The sequence below is a fragment of the Bactrocera latifrons genome, unplaced genomic scaffold (assembly GCF_001853355.1).
Source record: "Bactrocera latifrons isolate USDA-ARS-PBARC rearing strain unplaced genomic scaffold, ASM185335v1 scaffold_88, whole genome shotgun sequence".
Classification (NCBI taxonomy): domain Eukaryota; kingdom Metazoa; phylum Arthropoda; class Insecta; order Diptera; family Tephritidae; genus Bactrocera; species Bactrocera latifrons.
The window spans coordinates 885,876-901,541 of NW_017537578.1; the positions used below are offsets into that span (position 1 = coordinate 885,876).

The 15,666-nt window shown below is 37.8% G+C and overlaps 3 protein-coding genes across 8 annotated transcripts in view; 1 reads left to right on the plus strand and 2 right to left on the minus strand.

Annotated features, from left to right (window-relative positions):
* LOC108977380 (putative thiamine transporter SLC35F3) overlaps window positions 1-6,403 on the minus strand; it is a 32,465-nt gene extending 26,062 nt beyond the window's left edge. For all 4 annotated transcript variants that reach the window (XM_018947040.1, XM_018947042.1, XM_018947043.1 and 1 more), the window contains exon 1: window positions 5,892-6,403. The gene's annotated coding sequence lies outside the window, so the exon portion shown is untranslated. The remainder of the gene's footprint in view (window positions 1-5,891) is intronic.
* Window positions 6,404-9,523: 3,120 nt separating this feature from the next.
* On the plus strand, window positions 9,524-12,476 carry LOC108977355. 2 transcript variants are annotated; one of them, XM_018946975.1, is made up of 3 exons: window positions 9,524-9,612; window positions 11,330-11,409; window positions 11,474-12,476. In XM_018946975.1, the coding sequence occupies exons 1-3, from the start codon at window positions 9,595-9,597 to the stop codon at window positions 12,453-12,455; spliced, it is 1,080 nt and encodes a 359-aa protein (XP_018802520.1). In that variant the 5' UTR covers window positions 9,524-9,594; the 3' UTR covers window positions 12,456-12,476. The 2 variants fall into 2 exon arrangements, with proteins under 2 accessions (XP_018802520.1, XP_018802521.1); XM_018946976.1 differs by having other exon boundaries at window positions 9,558-9,581.
* Window positions 12,467-14,674, minus strand: LOC108977356 (cyclin-dependent kinase 2). 2 transcript variants are annotated; one of them, XM_018946977.1, is made up of 6 exons: window positions 14,550-14,674; window positions 13,707-13,902; window positions 13,306-13,416; window positions 13,087-13,248; window positions 12,815-13,012; window positions 12,467-12,748 (listed from the first exon to the last, which is right to left on the minus strand). In XM_018946977.1, the coding sequence occupies exons 1-6, from the start codon at window positions 14,672-14,674 to the stop codon at window positions 12,632-12,634; spliced, it is 909 nt and encodes a 302-aa protein (XP_018802522.1). In that variant the 3' UTR covers window positions 12,467-12,631. The 2 variants fall into 2 exon arrangements, with proteins under 2 accessions (XP_018802522.1, XP_018802523.1); XM_018946978.1 differs by lacking the exon at window positions 14,550-14,674 and adding an exon at window positions 13,968-14,101.
* Between the last annotated feature and the right edge of the window lie 992 nt (window positions 14,675-15,666).

Genomic DNA, 15,666 nt, shown 5'->3' on the forward strand with positions numbered 1-15,666 from the left:
CCTGAATAAGGAAGTGAAGTGTATGGGTCTGTTTGTGAATGAGAACCAGACGGTAGATTTGGTGAGAAATGCTTGGATGTAGTTCATGCATAACTTAAAGAATATGAAACATACTATATTCAATACAAAACTGTTTAATACAAAAATACTGAAATTGAAATGGAAAAAAGGAAATCAGGTCAAGGTTCAAATTTTTCTTCGGTGATTGCGTTATGGCTTGGATAATAATGCATGTCAAATTTCATGAAAATATTTCGCCAAATGAAAAGAAATTTTCCTGCAAGCTGATTCCGATCGTTCAGTAGGCCCTAGTAATTAAATATCGGCGGGTCCGACAAATGAACTGTGTCTGTGGGGGGAAAAATCATGTGCAAAATTTTAGATCAGTATCTCGAAAATTGAAGCACAATTAATAGGACGGGTTCATTTATTACTTGGTTTGGAAGAATTTTTATAAAGACCCGCCTCTGTGTAAAATTGGCCTTTCAATTGCCACCCATGTTATGGTCCACGATTTCATGTTAGTATATTATAGTTATAGTTTGTATGTATATTCGGTCAACGGTCCATGTTGGTAAATAAGCAAAGCGGTCCAAACATAAAATTACTCTATTTCGAATAATTTCAAGCAAATAGATATGTAGGCTACTAAAAATACCACCCAAGAATTATGAAAAAGTCGAGATAAATGTTTTGCCATAATAACAGTAATTTTGTACTGTTAGCCAACCATTTATTTTAAATTTAAGCAATCAACACACAAAATATAGTAAGAAATCCCCAAAATTACACGAAGAGTAATGTGTTAATGTAATTGCGAGTGAATTTTGCACAAGCTGAGCACTAGCAATTTGAAATGATAAATGCGAACTGGACATGCGATGATTACAACGAAGTCAACATCAATAATAAATACGCGGTGATTCGTGGAGAACAGATGATGCAGAAAGACAGTTATTACAGGGTGAGTCATGTTTGATATTCACAGCAGATACGAATAAAATAATATTTTAAGTCAAAAACGAAAAAGAGCTCAAGTAAATTTTATGGATTTTATACATTTTTTGGACAAATTTTCTATATTTGTATATACTGAACTTACTATAGTAATTCATGTTAATGGATTTATTGAGAGATAACTTTGGTGAGATTATAATTTCACGTTTTTGGCCATCAAAATCATGAGATATCACACCATAAGACCTCTTCCTGTGGGAATATGAAAAGTTTAAAGTTTATGCGGCTAATTTCGCTTCGATTCAGTCCTTGGAGCAAAACTTTGAAGTGCGTTATTCACCAGTTACCAGTCGAAATGCTCGAACGAGTCAAGAAAAAGTGTACTCAACGGATGAACCAACTGAGACGTGTCTGTTCGCGGCCAACATTTGAAAGAGTTAATTATCACAAAATATTTTTTTCTTCAAATGTAAGGAAAATCGAAATAGATTGTCCTTTACATTTGCCTACTTGTTTTTTATTACAACTTAATAGAAATATGGGCAAGATCAGAAATTGTGATGTTGAAGTTTCTGGCTTAAGATCGGCCCTAGGATCACTTTATCCAGCGCAATTCGAGAAATATTTAATTTAAAATATTTTTATATTCTCGAGTTTTGAGGTTATTATTCTAAAAAGCAGTGGCATTGCAGAAAAAACAACAAATTCACTTTTATGAATATAAACAAATACATGTTGCCTTTATATATAAATTATAATGAAGGAACAGTATATTATATATGTTAGCATATGTGCCTCCCGTCAGGTAAATAGATTGACTGCATAGGTAAATATAATATTTGTAAAATAAATATTGTGTTTGTTTAAGTACTAGTTGGTACATAAAATAAGCGGTAATCAAACGCGAACACGAATGTATGTGAGTGCGCCTAAAAAACTGCCAAGCAAACGCCTTGTGAAGCCAAGCACACACTCAACATGGCGTATACGCGACATGACAGTTTTATGGAGCTGGTCAAACGCAACGTTAAATGACCTGTCTACCGAAAAACAGAAAACAAAAACAACAGAAAAAGGCAATATAACGAGACAGTCAACAAATAACAAGAGACAGGGAAAAAGTAAGCCACAAGAAAATCAAGTAAAATGCAAAGAAAGAAGAAAACAGACAACAACAGCAAAAACAAAGAGACAGCACAAGATAAACCACTGCGAGGCCTTCAGGCATAACACAAAGAGCGCTTTGTGGCTGTGAATGGCATAAACAATGGAAAACCGAGCGAAATCAAAAAGGGAAAAACACAAACTTAAAAGCAGAGTGGCAAACGAAAGGTGAATGAGGCAATGGCGCTTGGTTGGCGGTGGGGAGCGGACTGTTTTACATTTTCATTCATACGATTTAACGTTGAACGGCGGCAAAACGGAAGTAGGAAATGCATTAAAAGGCAATGAGGCGCTTTCTACATGCCATTGAGCGAGGCGAAATGAAAAGACAAAGAATCACAATCAAAAAAAAAAAATAAAATAAAATAAAATAAAAAATAAAAAAAATAAAATAAAAATAAAAATAAAAAAAAATTTTAAACATACGTATGTGGCTAAACGAGCAGCACTCTTTGTTTTTGTTCTTTTTTTCTGCCTTTGTTTTGCTTCATGCTTTACTTTTGCATTCACAAGCACGGTCACAGCGCATTCCTGCTTGTGGTTTTTCCTTTGCGTCTTTCATTTGAGTTTTTTAAACTTTTTTTGTGTGAACGCTTAACAGCTGGGTTGGAGCACTTTTCGTAATTACCCAAGTTCTACTGTGAGTTGGGCAGCCTTCTGAAGATTTTTTTTTTGTTTTCCACTTTCTTTCATCCTTGTCTTGGTGCGCTTATTTATTTATTTTTTACATTTTATTTTTTGCTTTCGACAGTTTATCTTGAGGTTCATTTGCTTGTGTGTGTATCGGTTCATGCTTCGAGTGGCAGGCACATGCATACACACACAAACGAATATATGTATATATGTGTGTATGCGCATGGTTAAATAGGACACGAAGCTCATTGGCCGAACACAGTTATTCCCTGACTTGGCCAACATCGTGACATCGTGGGTTAAATGCCCTGTAGGGAAGTGAGAGTGGATTGCGTGGCTTGCACACTCACAATGTCAGTGGTAAAATGTGTTTAGATGTATTTAATTCTAAGTTGAAAATTTTTGCCAGTTTAATCTGGATTACTTAATGTCAAGCTTTTTAAATTTGTAAATTTGTTTCCCTTTTTTTTATCTAGTTAAAAATATGAGCCGAAATACTACTTTTAAAGATTATAATCCTTGAAAATCTTAAGAACCCTCTTTCAAGGTCAACTACCAAAAGAAAATATATTATTATCAATCAGAGTATTGATAATAATCAGGGTATTGATAATAATCCGGATCATTTTCAATAATCAGAGTATTGATAATAATCGAAGCAGTAGTCAATCCTTTAATATTTGTTAAAATAACGGTTTTCGCAAAAAAATTTTTTTTTTTTGGTAAAAATGTAAACTTCAGAGTGGAATAGAAATTATGAAAAATGTCATTACTTAAAAAAAAATCCATAACTAAGTGAATCGTGTAAAAACTACAAGATCATCTGTCCAGGGCTTTCGAACTTTTCCTCACTGGCTTTGAAAAAAGCGTATCGAGTAAAATGAGTTTAACGTTTTACGAGCCAGTTAAGTTGATTTTTTTACTAATATCTCCAAAACTCATCGCCGGAACAACGTAGAATTTTCATACAGGATTCTTTTTTATTTACAATAATCGAAACGGGGGTTTCAATAGCAACCCTACAAAAGTAGACCATTAGGCATAGCAAACGACGCCATATTTTTTCCTGCACTTCTGACATTTCTCTTCAGTAATGTTTGATATTTCATCATGGAAATATATACGATTCAACAACTTGTCGAAATCATTAAGATTCGCTACCGAAAATCGGAGTGAGTGCCTTCAACTTTAAGAGTACTACCTCCAATTTATAGTCGTCATAATTGTCCAGTCCGATCAGCAGTTGAGCGTTTATTGGAAAAATTTTAATCCAAAGATACAGTAAAATATGTTCCCCCGCCAGTGAGACAAAGAAGTAGCCGTAGTGTCGAGAATATTGCTGCCGCTAGCGCATCAATTGAGGAAGACCCAAATCAGTCTCTCAAACGACGTTCTCAAGCGCTGAGCATCCCTGTGACGTCGTTGTTGCGAATTATGCGAAAAGATCTTTTTTTACATCCATAAAAGATCATATTGATGAAAGAACTGAAGCCGTTTGACCACCAGAAACCTCGTATGTTTGTGAATTGGGCCGAGCAACACTTGAAAATGATCCGGATTTTCATCGAATAATCATCTTCAGCAATGACGCTCATTTCTGGCTGAATGGTTTCGTCAATAAGCAAAATATGCATTATTGGTCAGGTAAAAATCCACACATACTACAGAAAATACAATATCCCGATAAAATTTTGGTTTGATGTGGTTTACTCTACTTCTTTCGTGAGGCAATGTCTACCGCTCAATAATAAACGAATATTTTTGGCCCGAATTGGATGATATGTACTTGGACAATTGTGTTGGTAACACAGGGTAGCATCACAAGCGACACAGCGAATGTCACAATCGATTTACTGAAAATAAAATGTGCTGAACATGTTGTGTCACGAAATGGCCCAGTCAATTGGCCGCCTCGGTCGTACGTTTTGGAGCCGTTAGATTATTTTCTGTGGGGCTACATCAAGTCTATGTTCTATGCCAATAAACCACGGACGATTCATGAACTTCGTACGAATATCGAACGTAAAATTGCAGCAGTATTCGCCAATTTATGCTTGAAACCGTTGAAAATTGGGTTCAGCGTCTGGGCTTCTGCAAGCGTGCCCGTGGTGGCCATGCAGAAGAAATCGGGTCTCATACATAATGTCACCGAGTATACTTTCAAGGGAATAAAGAATTTCATTGATATCTCATACATTTTATTTTTACTTTTTGAAAAACTCGTTATAAGAAAAGTTTTTTTCGACTACCCACTATAAGGAAATAACATCGTAACCGGGATGGACTCGAATTTATAACCGGCTAAGAAGTATTAACTAGGTAACATTCTTAAAATTATTTCAGAAGTGTTTTTTACCTCAGAAAAAAAAAAAAAACACAGTTCTTTATTTTGACAGATTGATACTTGAAGGTATAAGAACGCTTACCTTTGGTTAAATTGGGGATAGGTTAGGTAGATAGGCTGAAGCCATGCATTAGCTTACTTGGACTGCTAGAGTCGATTGTTCATTGTGATGTCCAGAAATCATAGGTTTGGATAAAAAACACGACAAAACGCCTAGAGCTTTCCAAAAATTTATTGAGGTGGCTAATAATAATAATAATTGGCTTCACAAAGCAAACGATTGTAGGACACCACATATATATACATATATATAACTTTCTAACCACAACCAAGTTTCTATCAATTTCAATCGTAATTGTTTCCAAGAACAACTTAAATTTTTGACTAAAATATCGCCGCAGGGCTTGCAGGGTGAGCATACATACAAGAATTATGTGTTCGCGTTTCATGCGTGCTTCGTAGCATACACAGCAGTAAGTACGCGCGCCAGATGCTTCTTGTGTGTGTGTGTGTGTGTGTATACATGTGTTTGTGAATATGTGTTCGCGCCTCAGTACACCCGAACTTGGCATAACATTTTCAATGTACTTAATTTTTCTCTCCTTATACCTACACAAATTTTTCCTGCTTGCAACATACATACATACACACACATTTTCCTTCCCATCAAACGCTTTAAATATTTAAATGTGTGGCATTCCCACAAGCGCAGCGGTCTTGAACGCATTTCAAATTTAATTACATATTATACTTATGAAAATTGGCTGGTATGCATTTGCAATTGATGGTATACCTCGTTTCTTGGCGCTGCGGCTTAAAGTGGCTGCAACATTTTCACCAACAAAATTATGCAATTTCCTTTTAATTGAATTACTTATGGATTAAATGCACTTTTTACACCGCGTAGTTTGACATGCATATATATTTGACTTTATTTTAGTTGATTCTGCTTTACTGCATGCATTCCCCCCTGGCCACCGCACGCAGGCCTTCAATTTGGCGGAGCACTTTTCTTCTGCACTTGATTACACTGGGAATTTCTGTGCATAATTTGCATTTTTCCACAGCCACATTCCGATACATACGCAGGGGCGCACACGAAAATAACGGTACCGCGTTGAGTCCTCTTCCAGCGCACCACCACCGCGATTCAATAGCTCTATAAGCGAGTAACAATTACCTCTACTATACAAATAATGAGAAGTGAAACTTTAAACATTTATTTATTTTTCACTTTTTTCTTCCTGTTTCAACTTTTTTATATTTATTTCCATAACTGTCAGCAGAGTACCGTTGCGCGTCACGTTGCTGTCTGGGGAGCTCCTTTCTGACTGAATTGTCCATTCGTTCCGTGTCGTTGGCAGACTTTCTCAAGACATTTGCGCTTGCTGTCGGCTCTGTGGGTGGCGGGCGGAAAGCTCAAAAGCTCCTCTTCACCCCCTTTCGTTGTGTGTTTTCTTTTGTACCTCTTTTTCGCTTTGCCTCCTCGGCTTTCGGCTCTTGTTTACGTCGGCTCGCTGTAGTTTGGCGCCAAAAATGCTTCCCTACTTTGCTTTGCGTCTCTTCGGTGTTTTGTTTATGTTTGGCTATTACAGCGATGCTTGTTGTTGTTACATGTTGGTGAAAACAAACAGTTTTGGTGCATGCGCACGGCTGCTTTCACAGATGTTATTGGCGTTTGGTTCGGTGTCAATGCACTCGTTTGCGTGTCATTCCGTCATCGTTTCACCAAGCACTGCTAACTTTTATTTGCTTGTTTTTGTTTTTGTTGTGGTGTTTTTAAAAATAACAACTATGCGATACTAATTTTAAATCGCATGCATAATGGACAATTATGATGATAATAAAGTGTGTATGTGCCTTCCAATGAAACGTTCTCCAGCACTACACTTAGGAGGGTCAGAGTACAAAATGAGGTTATATTTATGTGTGTGCTGAAGTCCATTGAGGGTTAAGTTAGTGCTTGATGTATCGTAAAGCGATATAGTAAACTTTAAATCGAGGAAGTCTTTCACTTAGTATTTGAGCTTTGCCGAATGAATTGGTATCTTTCTTCTTCTTCTTTATGGCCGTAAACACCGCTTACGCTCTTATAGCCGAGTTTACAACAGCACACCAGTCGTTCTTCCTTTCTCCATCTGGTCATTCCAATAGAGTGGAGGTCTTTCTCTTCCTTTGTTCCCCCGGCGGATACTGTATCGAATACTTTCATAGCTGGACGGGTTTCGTTGATTCGGACGACATGATTTAGCCAACGTAGTCGCTGTCTCTTAATTCGTTGAAATATGTCAATGGCGTCGTATATCTTGTACAGGTCATCAAATGTGATATTCGCCCTGGCAAAAGACCATAAATCTTCCGTACAATATATTAAATGACTTATAGAGTTGGTCTTTGTTTGTCATCGAGAGAGAACTTAACTTCTTTATTGCCTACTCAATCCGAAGCAGCACCTGTTGGCAAGAGTTATACTGTGTTGGATTTCGAGGATTGAGATTGTCGCTTCAACCTAATGGCCTAATATTCACAAAAAGCCGCGGTCTAACCTTAGCTGCTTAATTACGGGCTAGTTTAAGAAATACTATGACTGGTACTTAGCTTGAAATACATATTGGCACCCTTAATCGTACCAATTTTTTTTTTTTTGAAGCTTCGTCGAACTCGTCGTCTCAGAATCTCCAAGCAACTAGCGATTTTTAAGTGGTTGCAATAAGACTTCAGACCAGTCAGCCGTTAAACGTCTTTTCATAGCTTTAGAAATTTGATAGGCTCTACTTAGCTCTGAGGCCATTAAATACGTCGGTGGATACTGGCCGCTTCATGTTCAACCGTTCTAATCGCACAGGCCACTAGAACGGCGTACACCCTGTCTTTGCCTTATTGGCATATTGGCAACTCTTGATAAGTGCTATTTCCGTCTTTCCTCTGGCCAGCTGCAGCTTAGTTTTCGTGATTCCTTAATTTTTATTGTGGTCACATCACAGAAGTTTTGAATTTGGGAAAGTAATGATCGTTACTTCAAATGTCGTCCGCATAGCCAATTATTTTCGCTTTTTTTGGCTTAAGTCTCTCTATTTGAGTTCTCGTGAGGTGGAACACCTCATCTTATAGTGCAATTAATAGAAATGGACATAAAACGGTACTCCATCTGCCACCACATAGCCGTAAAAGGTTATTATAGCTCCTTTCCATATTGAAATAAGCAACACTACAGTCAATCTAATCTCTATAATCAAGCTTCAGTACAAACTATATTTATTTTATGCTAATTATTCTCAATACTCTAGATATAGCTCTGAGAACTTTCGACGCAGTACTCGCCGAGGGAAGCACAGGAAGATCTTCACTCTGTTGGAAAGACCACGTAAGACGGGGCCTGGTTACACTTGAAATCTCCAATTGGCGCCAAACAGTGAAAGAACGAGTGTCGCGCTGTTGCAAACTCGGCTATAACCGCGTAAGCAGTGTCTACGCCAATAAAGTAGAAGATTCTCAATAATCTAGTTTAAACTTTTGTTTCTAAATAAAACAATCTCATTATGCCGATCTTTTTTAATACATATTCTTTTCATACATTTTCTTTCATAAACTTCTTAGGACTACCAAAGTTTTATTATGACTACTAATCAATTAATTAAATAAAATAGAAAAAAAAACCAAAAATTAGACCCATTGATCAAATAAGAATATGACATTTACGAAATTTAAATATGAATAAAGCTTACACAAAGCACCCGGCATTAAATGTTGGAAGCCGTAAAAGCGAATTAAATTGCTGCTTCCACTATGTTCGCAAATATTCATATTTGTCTACATATCTACATATGTAAATTTGTATGTAAATGTAAATAATCGTCAGCGTTATGAACAAGCGTATGAAAATAAAATTTGAGCGTTAAAAATAAACGAAAACAAAAGTCACATCGAAGGGTCTTTATTTGCCTTTGAAGTTTGTCAGTCAAATGCTCGGCTGTCACCAGCGACACCTCCAAGCGCGCTTTGATGTAAGGCGGTCGTTAACTCGGCGGACGACCAGCTGTTTGTTTATGCCGCAAAAAATTATGCAAATAACAGTTTATAATAGATAAAATCGCTTACTTTTTCATTAATATACACAAATGCAAATACAAATTTGTCAGCACACTCACAGGCAAACATACAAACATGTGGATGCGTCAAACTTTCCTTGTTACGGTGATATTCATATTCAAATTTCTTTGGAGAAAATAAAGTGGCGCGGCGAAAGGTGCTGCTGGCAAACACATTTGCGTCTTCTGTGACTCTGCAACGGTATATGATAATAAAATTATTAAATTGCATAAATTTTGTTTCAATGGTTCCTCGGCTTAAGCGCTTATTTCTTAGTAAGTAGTTCGAGTTTTTGATAATTTTTCGGTTATTGGGCGAATTTCTGCAAATACTCAAATCAGTTTTTTCACATTCTTCAGAGAGTTCGCAATAGAAAACGTTGAAACGCGTAGCGGTAATTAGAGAAAATGTTTATCAGACAATTGGTGTGTAAATAATGTTGAATAGAATTTAGTTGAAACGTGTGATGATGGTGTAATTAATTGGAACTGAGAGATTCTTTTTCTTTAATCGCATAGACACCGCTTACGAGGTTATAGCCGCGTTTATACCAGCGACCTTTTTTAGTACATATTAGCTCGTCAGTCATTTCAATTTGACGCCAATTAGAGATACCAAGTGCAGCCAGGTCCTACTCCACTTGAACTCTCCAACGGAGTAGGGGTCTTCCTCTGCTTCATCCGGCGGGTATTGAATCGAAAACCTTCAAAGCTGGAGTGTTCTTTTACATACGGACAAAATGGCATTGCCAGCGCGCCGCTGTCTTTTAATTCGCTGAACTATGCCAATGCCGTTGTATAACTCAGACAGCTCATCGTTCTTTCGAATGCGATATTCGACGTTGCCAATCCGCAAGGGATTTTTCTCTCGAAAACTCGTAACGTCGACTCATCAGACGTTATTGTCGTCCATACCTTCGCATCATATAGCAGGCCGGGAACAGTGAGTGACTTTTAAAGTTTGGTCTTGGTTCGTCGAGAGAGGACTTTACTTCTCAATTGCCTACTCAGTCTGAAGTAGCCCCCATTTCTGCGGCTTGTTAATACTGATGACAAAATAAACGAAATTATCTACGAATTCGAAGCTATTACTGTGAACAGTGACGTGTGAGTCAAGTCGCGAATGCGACAACTGTTTGATCGAAAGTATTTCGTCTTGACCTTGTTCACTACTAGACCCATTTGCTTTGCTTCCTTATCCAGTCGGGAGAAAGCAGAATTAACGGCGCGCATGAAGAGGCCAATGAAATCTACATATATCATCGGCATATGCCAGCAGCTGTACACTCTTATGAAAGTTGTATCTGCTCGAATAAGTTATGCAACTCGAATTATTTTCTCCAACAGCAGATTGAAGAAGTCGTACGATAGGGAGTCGCCTTGTCTGAAGCTTTTGGTGTTGCTCAACGTCAGTTTACACAGCCGTATTAACATCAGCTTTAAAATCGACAAAGAGGTGATGTGAGTCGATCCTCTTTTCACGGGCCTTTTCCACGATTTGGCGAATGGTGAAAATCTATTCAATTGTTGATTTCCGACGCCTAAAGCCACACTGATACGGTTCGATCAGTTTGCTGACGATGGGATTCGGTTTTTCACACAGTATGCTCGGTTAAACCTAATATGGGATGTTTTGGGGGTTTATCCCACGGTAGTTGGCGCAGATTGTGGGGTCGCCCTTTTTGCGGATTGGGCAGAGCACACCTAAATTTCAATCGTCGGAGAGCTTTCGTCCGACCATATTCTACAAAGAAGCTCATGTATGCTCCTTATCAGTTTCTCGCCATCGTATTTGAATAGGTGCCACATTGTTGTTCTTCAGACGTGTAATTGCTATTCAAACTTCTGCTCCTTAACCATCTCCGTGTGTTATGCTTTCACTGCCATTGAGCAGGCTGGAGAAGTGTGCTCTCCACCATTTTAGTATGCTCTTGGCATTGGTTATTAGATCATCTCTGGGGATTCTACAAGAGTATACTCCGTCAACACCGTTTGGGTAGATCAACTGTCGAGGGAACAGTGTCTCTTTTGGTCCTAAGCAGTTGTTTGTGGCTCCTCCACCATTTCTCAATGAATATGCTTCTAAACAATCCAATATCAATACTAAGCATTTTTTCATTTAATTTTCTTAAAATATTTTCAGATTTGCCTTCTGGTAATTGCGTTTTGCCTCCAACTTGGTATAGCAAAAGTACTAAAGCCAATGAAGCAACAAGATGTTGGGTAAACTTGAACTTAAACACAATTAGACTTCCATTATAACCAACCTAATTATCACATTTAACAGCGCGTGGAATCATCCCGTTGTAGGCACTAGCTTTGACTACGACTACGCAGCAGAAGCTCGGAGATCGCCGCAACGCTATCAAAAGTCCAGTCCAACCACAACTCAGCGACCATTCATACGCTACTGGAATAATTTCATTCGAAATATACGCGTGCCCGTGCCCACGATCAGTTGGAATATGACCAATCCGTTGGTGAATCTCTTCAACGCTGGCTACACGAATGTCATCGACACTCCAGTGGGAAACTATGATCATCGAAACACGAAGCGTAAGCGCAGCAAGAAAACACACGACACGAAATCAAAGCATTCCAAGAAGCACAAATATACGCAAGCACATGATGACGATGGAGATACCTATCAAGCAGTTAGCTATAATGGTTATGCAGCGCCTTACACACACGACTACGATCCACACAAGGTTGTTTACTTTTACGACCCGAGCACTGGTCAATATTACAAAATGCAGACGCCATACGGAAACAGTTACACTTTGTCTGAGCCGCAGAAACAGCAACTGGACGATGCGGAGGAGGAAGAGGAAGAGCAAATAGATGAGTCAGTGGAGCAAGAGGAACCCGAAGTTGCACAAATCGAGCCACCAACGACAGAAGCAGCTGTGGAAAGCAATGAAACCGAAAATGAAGAGACGCCTCAAGCAGGCGACGAGGAAGCTCTTAGCGATGCTGAAGAAGTTTCTGGTGAAGTGGAGCTTATACCAGCGGATGTGGAAAATTTCGATGACTCCGAAGAGGTGCAAACACCAGCAAAACAGTTGGTGGCAGCAACTAAAATGAATAAGCCGAAGCATATTAAAAGTGTCGAAGAATTGCGTAATGCGATTAGCGCTTACATGTTGGATGATCGTTTCAATAGAATGCGGCAGCAGGCGAACACAGCGCAGAGATACAAAATGTTGCGTAATATAGTAAAATCGCAGCCAAAGCAGAAATTTACTCACTACATATTGCGAGAAGTTTAGTTACGTACATGTTTAATTAAATAAAAAATACTATTTATATTTCATTATTAAAGAACGTATTTAACAAAGTAAATGTTGACATGTACTACTTAAAACGGCAGTGACTTTCAATATTTTTTATACATATAAATTAGCTAAAAGTGATTTAAATTAGAAAATCTAGGCTAAACTAGCAACTAAGGCGTATCCACGGGCAGTTCCACATGTTTCACGTGTTCCACGTCGTCGAAGTAGGGATGTATCATGCCATTTTTCGCCGATATTCGTTCATTTGGCTCATAAAGCATCATATTCTGCAAAGAACAACATATGTACATATGTAGTATTTCAAGAAAATAAAATAGCTGCAATATTTTTACCTTAAAGAGATCATAAGCTTCGTGTTTCACAAGCACCTCAGGTATATTCGTTTTTTCCCAACGTGGAAAATTGGCTTTATAATCGGGTAATTGCGTAACACCAGGCCAAACTTTTTCGTCCGGTGTGCCCAAGGTGCGAAATATGCGATATAACTGATCAATTTCACTATCACCGGGAAAAAGTGAACGCTTCATTATCTGCAAGTGAGGGTAATTATATTTTTAACTGATTGGTTACGCTATGCTAATTTTATGTCTAAACTTTTACCCACCATTTCCGCAAATATGCAACCCAAACTCCAAATATCCATACCGGTCGCATAATACTTCGTGCCCAAGAGAATTTCTGGTGCGCGATACCATAGTGTTACCACCTCATGTGTATAAGCGCGCATTGGCATATTGAAGGCACGCGCCAAACCGAAATCTGCCAACTGGAACGCATACGGAAATATAAATATGAAAACAATTTTTAGGATTTTCGGTTATACTTTAATGTTGCCCTCGGTGTCAACTAACAGATTTTGTGGTTTGAGATCACGATGCAGTATGCGATTGGTGTGGCAAAAGCATATAGCATCCAACAGCTGATGCATGTAACTCTATATCAAATCAAACAAGTAAGCAAAGAAAATTTACGCAAATTAGTATATAAAGATTTGAGAATATTTCATAATAAAACAATAATTTTGCGGGTTCAGTTTGTATGGCAGCTGGATTCTATAGTTGCCTTACAAATGTGGTTCCGACAACTGAGCGGTTCCGCGGTTAATTGTCGTGAATAGGAAAAATTTCAAATCGATATCTCAAAAGTAAGGGGCCAGTTCGCCAATATACAGATTTTATAAAACTTTGAAGTGATACTTACGTCACTAAGTAATTACATACACACCTTCACAAGCTTAGGCGTGAATACATCCTTTTTCTTGTCCATAAGTTTTTTCATATCCATATTGAGATATTCAAATACCATGTATAAGCTGGAATCCGCAACCACTATATCGAAGAGTTGCACAATATTATTGTGGGTCAAATCTTTAAGCAGCGAAATCTCACGTATTGCCGTCGATGGAACACCTTCAGTTTCACTAAGAAATAATTAAATTTAATATCACTTTACTATGGCTTCATTAGGCTATTAATTTCTTATTACTCAATAATTCTCCATTCATCACGTTACAGTGAGGGCATGTAATAGAAAGGCACACATTTTTAGTTCAATCAATAAAGCGTAAATAATTAAATTATATACACACAAAGACGTTGCACTCTACACAACCCGACAAAGCCGAATCATGTGGTGCTACGTGTAATAGTTGATAGAAGCGCAGCATCCACATGATACGGGCCTTGTATGGCTGCTTCTTTCATTTAAAGCAACAAACTTTTTTGGCTTCAACTAAAATAAACACGCCAGTCAGCGACACACACCAAGTTTGTAATGTTTGTAATGCGTTTGCTTATTTATCAACACTTCCATGTCAAAGCAATGGGCATTCGATTGCCCAAGGCAAATGACATTCATCAAGGACAACGCACCTGCTACCAATATACGCCGCGCTACTGTATTATTCTCAATGTGCATATGTGTTTGTGTCTTGTCTCTACACCTACGCCAAGGATATAGAAGTACGAACGCAAAAACAGCGGCTATGTTGGTAGCGCGTACTAAACTAAATATAAATAATTGCCAATAATAAACTTCGTCGCTTAATTGGTATATTTGTTGACTCACCTATCTAAACGGATCTTTTTTAGCGCCACATCCCGACCTGTTTTCTTGTCCTTTGCTTTGTAAACGATACCATAAGTACCTTCACCAATTTTTTGCATTTTCTTAAAGTCGCCCACCTCAAGCATTCTGCCGGCCGTCACTACTTCGAAACAAGTCTCAAAAGCAATAACATTTATTAGATAAGTTAGCGATTTTTATTTATCTTCACCGTGCTAATTAATTATAAGTAATAATATAAACTACAATAATAAACTGCTTAGTGTCAAGCGAAAATGCACAAAACGAAAATAATTGTCAATGGTAAACGCGCCGCAAAAGCGCGCGGCTCTCTCAACAAATAACACGCTAGATGGCGCAGCACGAGTCGCGTTGCCAAACACACGTCATATTAATTGCGGTACCATATTCTAGTAAGACGTATAATTTCATAATAATTATCGCATAAATAGCAAGAATTATTGAGTTTTTATTTTTCTATTAAATTTCTTTTCTGTTATTACAACGTGCTTTCGTTTTGAAACACTCTTTAAAGTTTGCAAATTACTCAATTATTACTTGAAACTCTCACATAAACAGATCTGGTAATTTAAATAAGTGCAACAGTCTGGCAAACTTGCAGTAGCGGTTGTTTATTTGTGCGCGGAAATTACGATTATCGTTGAAATTAAAGAAAGTGAGTTTATTTATTAAAAGCGAAGTAATTTATTTGTGTTCTTAAGTGTTTAGTGTATAATAAGTGTTTTATGTGTTGTTAAGATATAGGTGCGTGTTAGTATTAGTGCGCTAAAGTGTTTATTAGAAAAAATCAGTGCAAATTCAAAGTGCCTCGGTGAACGGGATTCCGGCGGATGAAGGCGTCAGTAAGAGCGAGGTTAGTATTTTTATATGAAAAGTACATTAAATATTTGCTTAATTTTGTTGAAAGCTGAAACTCTTTTGCATTAAGCAAAACTAGTAGCAATTTATAAACTCTGCTTTAATCTAAAACAGGTTAAGTAGTAACTTCGTTACAAATAAAAAACTATTTAGTTTGGTAGTGGAGTGGAAGTAGGGGAAAGCGCCGACAAGGAGGTAGTAAGTTAAATTTAGCTACGCTTGCATATATTTGTATGTTTTG

Excerpts from the sequence above, each read along its gene's own strand:
- LOC108977355 (XM_018946975.1), top strand. Across the intron at positions 11,410-11,473 it reads ATGAAGCAACAAGATGTTGG|CGCGTGGAATCATCCCGTTG; the intron begins GTAAACTTGAAC and ends CACATTTAACAG.
- LOC108977356 (XM_018946977.1), bottom strand. The coding sequence starts at position 14,674 with ATGCTTGAGGTGGGCGACTTTAAGAAAATGCAAAAAATTGGTGAAGGT. Across the intron at positions 13,903-14,549 it reads AAAAAGATCCGTTTAGATAG|TGAAACTGAAGGTGTTCCAT; the intron begins GTGAGTCAACAA and ends ATTATTTCTTAG. Across the intron at positions 13,013-13,086 it reads GTTGCATATTTGCGGAAATG|ATAATGAAGCGTTCACTTTT; the intron begins GTGGGTAAAAGT and ends CCTCACTTGCAG.